The 14,742-nt window shown below is 37.8% G+C and overlaps 1 protein-coding gene across 1 annotated transcript in view; it reads left to right on the top strand.

The window, feature by feature from the left end:
• Positions 1–2,226: 2,226 nt before the first annotated feature.
• The window catches only part of CNTN1 (contactin 1), a 99,252-nt gene continuing 86,736 nt past the window's right edge, over positions 2,227–14,742 (top strand). The window contains exon 1 of the mRNA XM_082308077.1: positions 2,227–2,350. Coding sequence (XP_082164203.1) covers positions 2,239–2,350 — 112 coding nt within the window. The 5' untranslated portion in view covers positions 2,227–2,238. The remainder of the gene's footprint in view (positions 2,351–14,742) is intronic.

Below are 14,742 nucleotides of genomic sequence, written 5' to 3'. Positions count from 1 at the left end.
ATAACACAAGAAGCTTCATAGCCAAGATATGTTTCCTGGAAAAGTATACAAAGTCATTTGTTGATGTAGCCTACCACTGTCTTTTGAAGGAATCGTATAGACACAGTAGTTCATACCTTAGTCATTTAAGGTAGATGCCCGAAATAGTTGTGAATATCCTTTGTGTAACAGAGTCTGAAGAAACTTTAGTGCCAACAGAAGCAGGAGGCTAAAGATGTTTAGTAAATTCTTCCCCTTGGACCCAGCTACAGTAAGCATATGCATTTGTTGCCAACATAACAGCCTTTTTCCAGGGAATATTTCTAAATAAATCTCAGTTCTGGAGATCACTGTTTAGCTCTTGTACGTGTTTTGATGAGCACTGTTTTCATGTAACAGCCATAATTTTAGGGTCATGGCAACTAATACAGTTTTGACCCATTTGTTAAAGATTTCATCTGCTAAAAAAAAAGGAAAAATGTGAGGTGCAACAGCTTCTGTAGTTTCTGAGCCAAATAGATTCTCTTGTGATATTTCTTGCTGTTTTCCTACACTATGAATTTAATAAAACACCCCATGAAACTCTCTTCTAAGGAAAGTTCACTGTCTGAGGCATGTTCAGATAAACGTCGTCTTAGCGTTATTCTGAGGAGGAGGGGACGAGTGTAAGGCCCCAATGCCTGAGCAATGTTCCTAGCCACCTCGAGGAGAGACATGAGACACACACACTGAGACAGGCCTGTCTGGCAGCAAGTCAAACCAGAGGCTCTCTGTTAATCAGAGCAGCATTTATCCCAAGCACAGTTAGGGAGTCAGGTTTGTTTGTACATGTGCTTTGAAATTCATAACTTACTTCCCGTTTCTTGGTGTTGGAGGTGGGAAACAGGGCAATGTCAAAACAAGATCTAAAAAATTGGGATTTTGGAAAAAGAGATCAATTTAGTAAAAATTTTGACCTGGAAAGAGCAAGAGTCTTGGTAAAAGGTAGAAGCCACTATTGGAGTCATCGGTACTTGGCATGGGAGGCCGGAAAACAGTAGCATCAAGATTACATCTTGCAAAAAGTGACAATGCCATATTAGCATCCAACACATCCTAGGATGCATGTTACTGAAGGGTATTCAAGTATGTATAAGCATATTTAATAATGGAATAGTAACAAAAAGAATATACTGAGAGGAATGAATAATATCGGCATGCACCTGAGATACAACAGTATTCTGTCAGTGATAAGCTGGAAGCCTTGCTTTGTGTGAAGGTCGTAACTTACACCAGTGCTACAGCAGAACCAATCAAGAGAAGAAGTATGAACAAGATGTGATGGATGTAAAGGATGCATTTATATATTCATAGCAAGAAATCCATTAAACAAAATGGAAAATTGCACACTGCAAACATGATGACGCATTGCCCTAAAGAAATATATAACAGCCACCAACCAGAAAGAAAAAGCTAGCAAAATATCCTGATGATTGAAAGAAGTAAAAAATGTTATAGAAGTAAAGTATTCTGGAAAATGGTATCTAAAATTTTAAAATATTCAAAAGAAGCTGCATGTTTCTTTAGCTTCATTTTAGTATATATATAGGCAGAGTTTCTTCCATAGGGAAAAGAGAAGACTTCAAATACGATATTGCAATAATGATTATATTCAACATTTAAAAGGAAACTCATAAAAATTAATACCGCCTTTCCAGAGGATCATGAATTGTATGATAAAAGTTTAAAAGGAATGATATACTAGACAAAATAAATGAATCCTGAAAGAGATTCATGTACTTCGGTTTCACTGTAATTTTCTTTTTACAGATTTTGAAATCATTAATTGTAATGTACTATTTACTGAGATGAAGGAGGATAGAATCTGGACTTTCCTCATTTTATTGCAAACTGTAATATTTTAATATTTCTTATAATGTGAAGTGTTCGCAGAGAGAGCATCTGGCTTAAGAAGTTTTGGTTTAGGAAGATGAGTCTAAAAGAGGATGTTCAGTATTAACATTTGCCATATTACTTACTGTCACTGGAAGATCTGAGTACTCTTAAGCAGTGTGCACTCCAAATAAAAGAGATCATGAATTTGATCCAGCAAATTTGATAATGCATTTATTATTCAAAAGATTCTATCCTGTATTAACTCTGAAGTATTCAGTTTAGATAGATAATATGGCAAGTGAAATGTGATATGAGATAAAGCCTTATGTCAGAATTATTCACTCCTTTTTCTTTCTCTCTAATCAGGTATTTTTAGCTCTCTGAATGCTGGTGTTGCAAGGCACAATTCCTTTTGAGATAATCACTGAACAGAAGATAACCATGTGGCTCTTCATCTATCATCTTATTACACCCTGTTTCATCTTCTGCCTGGCAGGTAAGATGACCTCTCATGTTAATTCATTTAACTAACTGTTGTCAGTTTTATGCATTTCAAGGTCAATTATGCTGTTTGTATGGCTTTAATTTATTTGTGCAGATACAATGAATTACTTAATGTGAATGATGAAGCTATAAGGAAATGTACTTAACTACAGTGGACACCATAATTAAAAGCTTGAGAAAATACAGATCTGGACTTTAAATTTGTTTTTGTCTACTTTAATTATTTCTCTAGATTATAAAAATATACCAACCATCTATCTGTGCACAGATGATCAACACGATGAGAAGAATGGGAATGTGCCCACATGAAGAAGCACTACACACAAAATTATATTATATAGACACCATGTAAAATTCATAAAATCGGCATCCTACCAGCACAATATAGTGGTAGTTTTCATAATACACTGGGGCAATGCTGCGTATACTGACTTTAATTTGAAATTACACATGGGAAAACTTGTCATAAAGAGAGATGGGACCATGAACATTAAAACTTTCAGGAGTCATATTTCTAATACCTGAAATGTTAGAGATGTTTGTAACTGAAATTTTGCTTCAGTTCTAAGAGATGGAAGGAGCTCTTTGGAAAGTAAAAATTCAGAATTAAGATCTAGTTACTGTTCCAACTGTTCTGAACAACTTTGAGATTTTTAAAGCCTGTTTCAGACTTCTATTCCAATTTAAATTAATGCTGTTTTTTAGTTGCTATCAGGAATTAGATTGCCAGCATAAGTGAGCTGTTCTCAAGAAAGAAAACATTTTGCTTATGTACAGACATAAGGGAAGGACAATTTGGTTATTTTCAAGGTAGGCTGTAGATCTTTCCCTACTTTGAGGAGAAAGTTACTCATAAAGCTAGTTCTACTGCGTTTCATAAAATATTCCTGTTTTTCTCTGGGTTCTTTATCTAATTAATGAGTCCCTAACTGAAACAGTCTGTTCATAGTCTTGCTTAATCTGTCCTATCATTTCAGACATCGCCTTGATTTCACTATCATGAGATCATATTGTTTGTAGTATTGAATCAAAAAATCTGATTAATACTGTGATGTAGGCTCGTTGCCTTTAAGAAATTACTCCGTAGCTCGCAGGAGTGCTTTTTGGTTTAGTGAGAACACTATTTTATTTTATGAAGGGATTGAACTTAATTATTTATTCCATGTCTGAGTTTTCTAGAGGATATACTGATACCTAATAAAAATCAAGACCTTTAAAGTGTTTTGATCTCATGCTTACAATGTATTTATTATGTGTTTCAAGGGTGTTTTTCTTTGTTAAGATATGAGGGTTGGTGGTGGCACCAAAATTAAAAATTAAAATTAATCACTTTAAATTACTACTGGGCTTTTCCTGAAAAAAGGCTCTCAACTACCATCAGTAATGTTACACATGTGATTTCACTCTGGACATGGTGACAGCAAACAAAATTGTCAGCTGCAGTATCCAAGCAAGTGCTGGACATTGGTTGATAAAAAAGTTGAGTCAGTCACTGAGAACAAATGTTCAGTTGATTTCTTAGTGGACAAGGCCAGATGATTAATGCTATTTCTTGTGTATTATGCACATTGCAGTTGTGCCCAGAAGCCAGAAATCTCGTCACCAGAATGCACCTCATGGCAGGTGCCTTGGAGTGACATGGGAAGATTGTGTGCTGTGAGTGTCATGAGTAAATGACATAGGAAGAACAAAGATGGGTGTGATGATATTGCATGTGGTTGGAGTATGCATTGATATATTCATAGCAATGTTTGTTTAATCTTTCACTTGACTGTAATTGGCTATGTTAGGCGATGATTCCTGTAAGAAGAATAGGAGACATTGGTGTGAGGGGTTTTGAATGGGGCCAGGTTCTAGTAGTGCTGTTCCCAGTTCAGAGAAACTGCCTAACTTATCTTCTGTTATGGAATAAATCCAGGACTGGCTTGTATTTTTCATCAAAAGCCAAAGATAAGACCTACCACCATCTCTAAAGATAAGGCACCATCCTCCAATGTGGAAGATTTGTAGTCTCATACAACCAGAGGCAGTTTGTTATTTCTGGTGTATTATTGCAAGGCTGAGTAGCACATACTCACTGCTCTTGAACCTGCTCTACTTTGCATAAATAATTAAATATCCATTTGAGTTGAGAGAAAGTCTGCTTCTGTCATGTGGAGATTAGGGCGCACTTCTGGATTATATAAATCTCATGTTGCAGTCTTTGTTCTGCCCCAGCACTTGAATCTTGCTGGAGAGTTTCTCATTTCAAATGAGTGCTAGAGCTGCTGGCAGTTAGTCTTAGCAAATTTTCCTTTTCAATGTATTTCTTGGAAATGAAAATGTCATAGAAACCAGAAAATACGTAGCTGCAGTAACTAAAGTGAAATATAAGGGGTTGCTCAGGAGTGTTCCCAATATGGTTAAAAAGTGAAAGATAGATACTGTAGAGAAAGAAGGAACACAACTAGGGTGATCAGGTCAAGTTTTAGGAGTCGTTCTTGCACACATGATGGTATCAAGGGGAATGCTGGCAATGCCAACAGTAACGGAGAATGTGGGAATCAGGGATGGTTTCTGAGTAAAGATAATGAGTTCTCATTTCAATAACAAGACAGACCAAGGACTAGAGTGAAGAGACAAGTTAGCTGGGAGCAGATGTTGAAAGCAGGATATTAAAAAGTTGCTTTAGCACTTTTTAACAAAACATGGGGTTTCTTTGGAAGTATATTGGGCTCACCTTGCCTCCTGTGGTGCTGGACCCACGTTTCTAGGTGGTTCTACCATGTAAGTTGCCTTTGGGCAAACCAATCCATGACTCTGGAGCCATCAGTCATGTTTTTTGCAACCCATGGCTCCTAAACAGACCTACTATATTAACTGGTCTGGAGCCAGGAAACTGATAGCTTCCAGGGTCAATGTCCTTGGAGATGTCTCACCCTGTGGCCTGTCCGAAGTTCAAAGATACCAGCCAACAAGCCTGAAAGTATGGAGAATTCATGCTTTTGATTGAATTTTGAGAGCTTTCAGAATTACCTGCTAGAAGTATTTGGGAAACAAGGAGCTAGGAAGCTGAAAACCTAAAAGCTGTGCTGACTTGAAATGTTCAGAATTTGGCCCAAAAGGGTGACAGTTATTGTGACACTCTGTAAGCTAAGGATTTTTACCTGTTTTCAAATAGGTCTTTTTCCTGCTGCAGGAAATAAAAAAGATTTTTTTTCTCAAACTGACGTACATATTTTTTAGAAATTTGGAGTTTGCCTTGGAATGAAACCCCTGACTTTTAGCCAGTTCTGGTTTGTGGTAATCAAAGGCAGAGATTGAGAATTGTTACAATGATGAGCCATTTCCCATCAGCGGGGAATGTGCACTTACTTGACTGAAGGGAAGCAAACATTACACGAATCAGTGCATCGGAAGCTTAGGCAGGGATCATCTTCTGCAATGAGACAGGAGCAATATTTATTTTCCAGGTAAATTAGTGCTTGAAATGTAGTCTTGCAGATATAAATTGATGAAAAAGCCGTAAGTAATTTGGTCTTTCACTTGCTGATAGAACAGACAGTTATAGTAACAGTTGCTTTTCAGAGTACACTTTGAGCAGTGCAAGGCAAATGAGAGCAGCAAATCACTCCTCAGGGAACATTGTGATGATTGTCAGTCCACTGCCAAAAAAGTTATTTCATGCTTATTACTGGTAATATTTGACTCTTCTCCTCTTTCCCCTGACATCTGGGCTCTCGCCAACATACTTCTAAGTTGCCTTTGGCTTCCTGTTAAATTCATATCCTATTGCTAAGTCTTAATTTTAGACTTTTCTTTCATCTAGCACATCCCATATAAATCAATGAACCAAAGTGTATCTTCACTCGGCATAATAACCTTGCACCAAAAGAATTCAGAGTCTGTTTCAGCAACAGGCTTGTTTTGTTTCTTCCTCCAAAAGACTAATTAAAAGCTGCAAAGACCCTATATTTTATTGTGCTTAATGAATACCTGATTACATTTGGCTATAAGAGGAATCAATAGCAAAAAATGTTACTGTGTTCGTCCAAAATTATATTTCTAACCAAACTGTTCTACTTTTTAGCTTGGGATTTCATAATGCAGAGCCAGGCAGTACCTGAGTTTGGGTCAGATCAGGCCTCAAAAGGCAACTTGTCACTCTAGTGACTATTTTGGTTTGTGCAAAATGAGCTGGTAGTCCATTTTTGATGAAAAATGTCAAAAGTGCTTCTGCTGTTTAGGGAACCTAATGCCTTATTTTCAAAAATCACTAGGACCCCAAGCTTCAGTGAAAGCTGGTAAAGGCAGAAAGCCAGTAATACACAGGGCTTCTCAGTGCAGGGCAGTTACTGTGACGTGTACGTGAGGATGCAATTAGACAGCATGCTGAATTTCTGAGTACGTTGCTGGTATTTCATGTGCACTTGGAAGGTTTGTGTGGGGAGATTGTGCAGAGTAGCTGCTGCACTTTACCTTCATCCCTAATTGCTGAGCACTGTCTTTCCCATGAGATCAACATGTTAGGCTCTTAAGTCACTTTTGCAGTAGCGCTTGTGTTTTTAAGGAAGAATCACTTAAATGATTTAAGTATCCGATAGGCAAATATGGCTATGTTTAAAAGTACTATAATAGGTATTGGTTGGCATTCCTCTTGGCAGGCTGAGAAGACAAGCAAACTGTACCCTGTCATTCTTAGGCATAAGTGGAGAAACTTGCTCTGCCAAGGGCTGGAGCTTTTCTTACTCGATAAAGGATAAACTACATAATTAGCTGTGTGGCTCCTCAAGGACTTCACTGGCACATGTGAGATAGGAGTCGTTCTCCTGCTCTTTTCAGTCCAGAAAAGTAGAGGCAGCCTTCCCAAACACAATCTAACACTCCCCTATAATATGAAGTGGGACTGCTTGAATGGTTACTTTTTCTGTTTGAGTGCTGACTGGTTCTTGGAATCTGATGCCCCTTTAGCATCTTGCTGGCTTGCACTGGTACCTCTTCTCCCTCAGGATGATGGAATACAGACCTTTATCTGTATATCTTTATAGACCACGAAATTCTACATCATGAGGTTTGTGGACATGAACACGTTACTGCTTCAGCACATAGGCTTCCCATGAATGCCAAGTGCAACTTTTCCCACTTGATTATGAGAGAAATAAAAAAAAAATCCAGCCCTCAAACCTTAAGTTATATATAGCTTGGATTTTCTCCGGAACATTAGGTTCAAAAATACATGTTATGAACTGAGGGCCAGAATCTACATCATTATTTAAAGCTTTTTACCACAATGTATGACGTTATTCACAATTGCTAGAGAGAGAGATGCATTTTCTTCTAAAATACAAAGTGAGTGAATATACTTAATACCTGTTTACCTTGTCTGCCATGTCCCTGTTTGGATCTTAGAAGACCATTTCATGCTACTGCAGAGTGTCTGACATTTGTAAATAAATAATCATAATGTGTTTTGTGATCATAATGCTCAGAAACCTGGAAGTGCCTTGTTTACCTTCCTGTAAGCCTGGTAGAGATATTTTGGTTACTCCTAGGCCGTCTTGTTTCTGAGCATGGGCTTCGCAGATACTAGTAGGTCCTCATTTCTGTGACATATTGAAAACAGTGCGAGATCTGCTTCTAAATATCAAATGGTTTCTAGGCTTGTGATGCTGATATGGAGCCTGATGACTTAGTGATAGTTAAGATCATTAATGAGTCTATGGCTGTTCTGTTCAGCAGCCATTAGCATTCAAGGTTAATGTAGCCATGCACTGTGGCAACAGATCTTTGTCCTTCTCTCGTGTGAAAATACGTAACAGGATACAACAATGTCAGTTAGATCAATACTGATGAGAGTGATACCAAATGACTGTCTCGAGCAGCCACCTTTGGCAATGTTAAATGCTGGGGAAGTAGAGAGGTGTACAGGAAGCAGGAACAGAAAGAGAAGGCTCATTAGAAAAATGAAGATGCTAATTAAAATAATACTGTATTGGTCCGCAGTGGGAGTGATGGGATCTTAAGGTTTCCCACCTGTTTTAGCTTCTTCTGACATTGACCTTTGGAAGACTTTTCACTGTGATTTGCTATTGATATTCACGTCACAATTTGTGGTGTTTTTAGAATCTAGTTGATTCTTACCTAGCAGAGGACTTGAACACATGCTTAACATTGCGTTCATAAGTAAGCTTGTTGATTTGGCTCAACTTATTTCCTTAAATTTTATGATGGATTGAGTTCCTGAAAGAATATGAGAGGCCTTTAATGAACTTAAATCAATGCTGTCTCATTATTATTTGCTTTAAGCAAACAGTCTTACCATTTTACCCTTCTTAAAGATGAAGCTAAAGATCTTCATATTTCCAGCAGAAGCTCTTGTAGCCATCTGTTAGTAAAACTGTTACCATCTTTTGTTGGAAATATATTTTCATTATGGTGGAATTACTAGGTGTTTATCCATTAAAACACTACTGCTAACCTTCTTACAATTATCTTCAAAATTAATTGGTTTATGCACAGACATTCTGAAAGGAAAATTCATACTGATTTGCATTTTCTTTTTAAAGCAAAATGGTAATTTTTTTGTTAAAGTATGCAATCTGTAGGCCTTGAAGAGCATTCAAATCTTTCTCCCTTTATTTTTCAGCACTCCCTTCTCGTATATGGAGGTTTGGTCTTCTGGTCTTGGAGCCTGGGATTTTGTTACTATGGAATTGAATGCATGTACAGAAGTGTTTGCAGGATTAGGGCCTTAGAATACATCCACTGTAGTTTCTGAACATATAAATTCGTAGGCAATATAGCCCCACATGTTTTACTGCCAGCCCTTCACTGTATTTCAGTAATATCCATCATCATTTCCTCTGTTAGTTTCGTTTGCATATGGTGCCTTACACACTAATGTTGTTCTGTTTGACACGTGCAAGTTTCTCCTCCTCAGTAAAGCACCTTTTAAATGGTGCTGGATCTGGGAGCCCTTCCAGAAGCCTGAGTGCCCTAAGTATTGGAACGCTTGTTCCGTTTTGCTTAGTCAGCTGTTTCCCTTATTAAGATTCAATTACTTCTCTATTTTTTGGTGTTTTAATTTAAGGCTTTAGTGAGATTAAAGACACTTTAGAACAAATAAGGCAAATTATGGACATCCATTAAAAATCTCTTGCACGTGATTCACAGTGTGTGAATCATTTGAGTGAAGTGACTTGATCTTACATTTGACTTCTCATTAAATCTACTTCCCCAGTGAATTGCCACATGACTGTATATCCACCATTTTTGATTGAAATATTGAAATATATAACTTTTTAAAAAATTGATAAAGCATGAATAACTTTGTAAATAAGGAAGAAGTTAAAAGATTATTTTTACTCCTAAGTGAAGAATATTCCACAGATCCTGCATGAAATATAGATTGTAACTACCCTATCAGCCAACATGAAAAGGTCTATCTTGTAAAGAATGTAGAAAATGAAGACATGCTTGAAATCAGTATATCAAATTAGAAAGTGAGAATAAATGTTAATTTATAACATTTTTGCTTATTCTTATACTAGCCATATGAAGACAGAATGATGTACAAGTGTCCTAAGATAGTTTAGTGACCTGTCTTTGAGAAACATCGTTATAAAAGATTAACAGTAAAATTACAGTATACTATTCCCTTTGGGAATTTTTTGTTTTCTTCTACTTTTATGTTTTCAATTAGATAAAGAATTGATTATGCAAAATGTGAGAATGAGTATATTGAAAAGACAGGTAGCAGTCTGTACAAATAATTTAATTAAATAAATTGCAGGAATGATCCATTTCAGGTTCCCTACAAAATGACATCTCAAATCAGGTATAAAGTAACTCCCTGTGTACTTGTGGCAACTGTTCATAAGCAGAAGAAAACAGATATATTTGATTTAGGTTGGTTGTTAATGTTAGCTGTGAAGTAATGTATAATTATTAGTAGCTGTATCTACCAGTAAACATAGTGGTCTTTTTTTCCCCTTTTCCAAATTTTCTGCCATGTGATACAGAAGTCCTGATTAAGATCATCAGCTCTTTCCTTAGTGTGTGTTCCCTGCCTGTGTGATACATATCAGCCTTATGGTTCCCAGTGCTGAAAGTAGCAACTGAAGTCAGAGGAAAGGTACTGTACAGCTGGGTTTGCTGTGCTGCAACTTGCTCCTTTAACCTGGTGTCCTGGAAAACAATGCACCAGTGGCCAGTTCTCAGCAGCCAATTTTCACCTCGTTGGTGCCAATCCAGGAAATTCCTAACTCTCTGAAGCTATCCAGTGTAAACAGATGATAGAAAAAAGAGAAGATCATGATTGAACCTAGAAAGAGTCATTAAAAATTGGTGGTGGTGGTGGTGGTGGTGGTGATGTGTCTGACTCTGTTAAATGAAGTACTACAGCATGAGTAAGATGGCTTACTTCAGCCACGATGTGCCAGCTGCCTGGGATTACCATTTTCTTGGCTCTATTATAAAATAGAAAATTGCTGAACTCATGAGCTGTCTTCAGCTTCACACATACCCATTTGTCATATCTAATGTCATATTTAATCTGCGCGCTAAACTCTGCTTCATAAACGGATTTAGGAAATCTCTCCAGACTTTACAGTCCCATGAAGGCAGATACCCAAAGAGAGAGTAGTTTCATCCCCAGGAACTTCATAGATTAAACCTACACTTTGAGATTTATTATTTATAGATCCAAATGCAGTATCTGTGCTGGCAGTAAATGATATGTAGAGGTATTGCATCAATAAAATGTTTGGAAAGTTTGGAAAAGGAACTGATGAGTTATCTGATATCATGGAAATTATGTTCCTATATATATCGATAAAATCACTATTTCAATACATTTCTGCATAAGGTTCATAGAAAAAAAAGTATATTTCTATGACGTCCACTAGAGGATGTTCAATTTTGGGTAAGAAGGAGCAGGTACACTGTTATCTTTGGATATGTGAGGATGTAAGGACAATAGTATCACTTCATGCTTGACATTCTCCGTGTTCTTTGGGTGTCTGAGCCCTGCAGAACAAGTAAGAAGCAGAAAGTGCAGCTGCATTTCTGGTGCTGCACTGGAGTGGAATAATGATTTCTTCAGGGCAAGGATTGTTTTCTTAGTACTGCCTGACCATGTGCTCCCTGACCTTCCACAGAGGTTTCTAGATGCTGCTGCAAAACAAGAAAAACCAAGTGTGTAATAATAGGTCCCTCATCAGTTGTGGGAGTGGGCTGTGCCATCATTGTACCCTCCCTCCTGAGTCTTAACAATTGAAGAAATGGGAGATAAATTGCCATTAGCAGTCCTGTTGTTGCTAGTGATGGTGCTACAGCTACCTCAGAAGATTCCGCTCCAGGAGGAGACTTGGGTTCTGGGTTCAGTGCCAGGAGCAGGCTTTGGCTAGTGGGCTCAGCTGAGAGACTCCAGGTCATGTTGCACAGCTGCAGTCAGGTAAATCCAGACTCTCTTATGGGAAGATTCATCACGCTTTATTTTAACCATCTAAGGGTTAAGTATGTGATACAGGTTTTCACTTTCTCTGTAGCTGATGAAGAGAGAACAGGATATCCAAATTACCTGCTGGAAATGCTTGTCTGACCCCTCTAAAGAAAGCCCATATGACCAGTTTGGACAAAATCCCTGAGTTTTAAAATTATGTGAGATAAATCCCACGCTTAATGTCAAGAGTCTCACTTCGAATTTACAGTACACAATTGAGTAGACTTAGTAGAAAGAAAGAAGAAAGAAGGAATTACTATTCTTGCTATCACTTCATTTATTGAACTTTACTTCCTCTGTGTCATCTCATTAAGGTTTGAGATACTGGAGTGCTGCAAGCCCAGGTTATCTATTAGAAAAGCCTTTTAAAGCATTCTATGTTCGATGATTTGCCACACATAAAGCAACCTCTAAAAACATACACAATATGTGCAATCTGCAGCTGAGAATGAGTAAAAAAAAAGTAAACAATTAGCTTTTATTTAATTTTCCATATTGGAAAAAATAAGCCTAAGAACTGCTGTCTTCTCCTATAAACTAAAGATTTCACAAAGTCTTTAATAAACTACATATTTTTAACTTCCCTTTCTGGTTGTCCTCACACACACAGCAGTTCCTGTAATTATAAGCAGCTTTACTTCATGACATTATCCTTAATCTATGAGTAAAATCAATTTTCAAAATAAATTAGATGCATGTAAGGACTGAATTAGCTGATAATAAAATAAATAGACTTGTCTGAAAGTGATTTGGATGACTGGTATTGAAACAAGCAAACTAAGCCTGCTGTCTCTCAACAGAGGAATTATTTGCTCAGCACTCTAACCCACTGAAACTGATGTTTTGGGTTCAAGATTTTATATTGTCTATGGTAGTAACAGGTTGGCATAGTTGCTTAACTAGGTAGAATGTAAATATTATATTTATGTTTATATTTATTTATTGCACATCAAGAGCAAGATGAGTGGTTGTGTGCAAATACTATTGGTGCAATTTTTTCTTCACTATTTCTTATTAACAAGAGGAACGACCCAAGAGGCAGGTAAAATACCACAAGATGCTCAGAGCCCCGTCCGACCTGACCTTGAATGTTTCCAGGGATGGGGCATCTACCACCTCTCTGGGCAACCTGTCCAGTGTTTCACCACCCTCATCGTAAAAAATTTCTTCCTTTTATCTAGCCTGAATCTACCCTCCTTTAGCTTAAAACCATTCCCCTTTGTCCTGTTGCTACAGGCCCTACTAAAAAGTCTATCCCAATCTTTCTTATAAGCCCCCTTTAAGTACTGAAAGGCTGCAATAAGGTCTCCCTGGAGCCTTCTCTTCTCCAGGCTGAACAGCCCCAACTCTCAGCCTTTCCTCATAGGAGAGGTGTACCATCCATCTGAGCGTTTTTGTGGCCTCCTCTGGACCCTCTCCAACCGGTCTCCAGAGCTGGACGCAGTACTGCAGGTGGGGTCTGACCAGAGCAGAGCAGAGGGGCAACCCTTATTGGAGGGTTTTTACAATCAGTCAAAAAGACACCTTTTGAGATTATTTGGTATGATAGATCTGGTAGGATCTACCAAGATCAGGTAGGGAGAAATACCAGGTAATCAGTCACCCTTTTTAGTGATTTTTACAATAAAAACAATAGCAGGTCATTTCCTGTATTTAAAGGGATTCAAATTCATGTATTTGGGAAAATCAAAAGCCAAAAAATGGAAGACATGTTGCCCTGAATATTAGGAGTACTTATGTCTTGCATCAGGTCTTGGACAGGCTGGGACCTGGACATGAAAAGTCTAGATAATTAGAAATTTGGCAACCCTGTCCCTGGTAACCCTGTCCACATTTCTGCCAAAAAGTCATGTATTACGATGTCTACACTGGACAGTATTTTTCTGGCACCTCACTTATACCACATGAAGTTTCCTTTTCCTCTGTTTCAGGTCCTCTGATTCCTTTCCCAGCTGTATCCCAAGCAGTTTTCTAGTTATGCCGTCTCCTCTGCCTAGATGTATCTATTTCTTTTCATCGCAATAATGTCCAAGCAGCCCAAGATCACTTTGGCATTCCCACAAAACAGCCTAACACCTGCATCCTCCCATTTTTACAGTGTCCCAGGCTTCATCCCTGGGATGCTGTTACCGTGTATCTTCTCCACGTCTCAGGCTCCTTATCCTCAAATCGCAAACTGACCAAGTGACCATACTCTCTCTATCCATACTCAGCCTTTTTCCAATCTGCAGCAAGCACATATAAAAGACATTTTAAAAAAACCTCTAGTGTCATGAACAGTGTTTCCCTAAATGTGTTTTTCAGTGAAGACCTGTAAGCTAAGCTGGAGAGTTACTTGGTTAATTTAGGGTATTTTTAATGTACAATAACTGCATTGGGCTTTGGTAAATCGGTCCCTTCCCTTCTTCCTAACAATGTTACAGTGACTTACATCCAGGGCAGCTTTGCTGAAGTCATTCATCTTTCAAAAATCAAGTCAGAATTGGCTTCTGTTGTTAAGTTTATGCCAAGTTTACCTCACATGAGTAAATTAGTGTCAGTGTACCTACAGCAATACATAGAATTAATACATTTATATAGAATTGTATTATGAAAATAAATACTGAACTAATGAAATATGCTCTCTAACAATAACAGACAGTGATTAGGCTTTTGGAATAAGGACACAAGAAGTAGATCTATACGGTGGCTATATTGAAAAGTTTTGAATTACCTGTATATTTATAGATAAGCATAATATCCTTATCAAATTGGAAATGGACATGAGAGGGAGAACCAGGAGCAGGGAGCATAGAAGCTGCAAGACCATTGGAGTGGGCAAATGGTTAGGACATAGGAAGTTGTGAGGTGAAGGGAGATCCATGCAGGACTGATACAAGGATGATCAGCTACTGATTTGTTTT

The sequence above is a fragment of the Platalea leucorodia genome (genome assembly GCF_965183815.1).
Source record: "Platalea leucorodia genome assembly, chromosome: 4".
Classification (NCBI taxonomy): Eukaryota; Metazoa; Chordata; class Aves; order Pelecaniformes; family Threskiornithidae; genus Platalea; species Platalea leucorodia.
The sequence above is the reverse complement of the archived record's forward strand: the minus strand, read 5'-3'. Positions and strand labels throughout refer to the sequence as shown.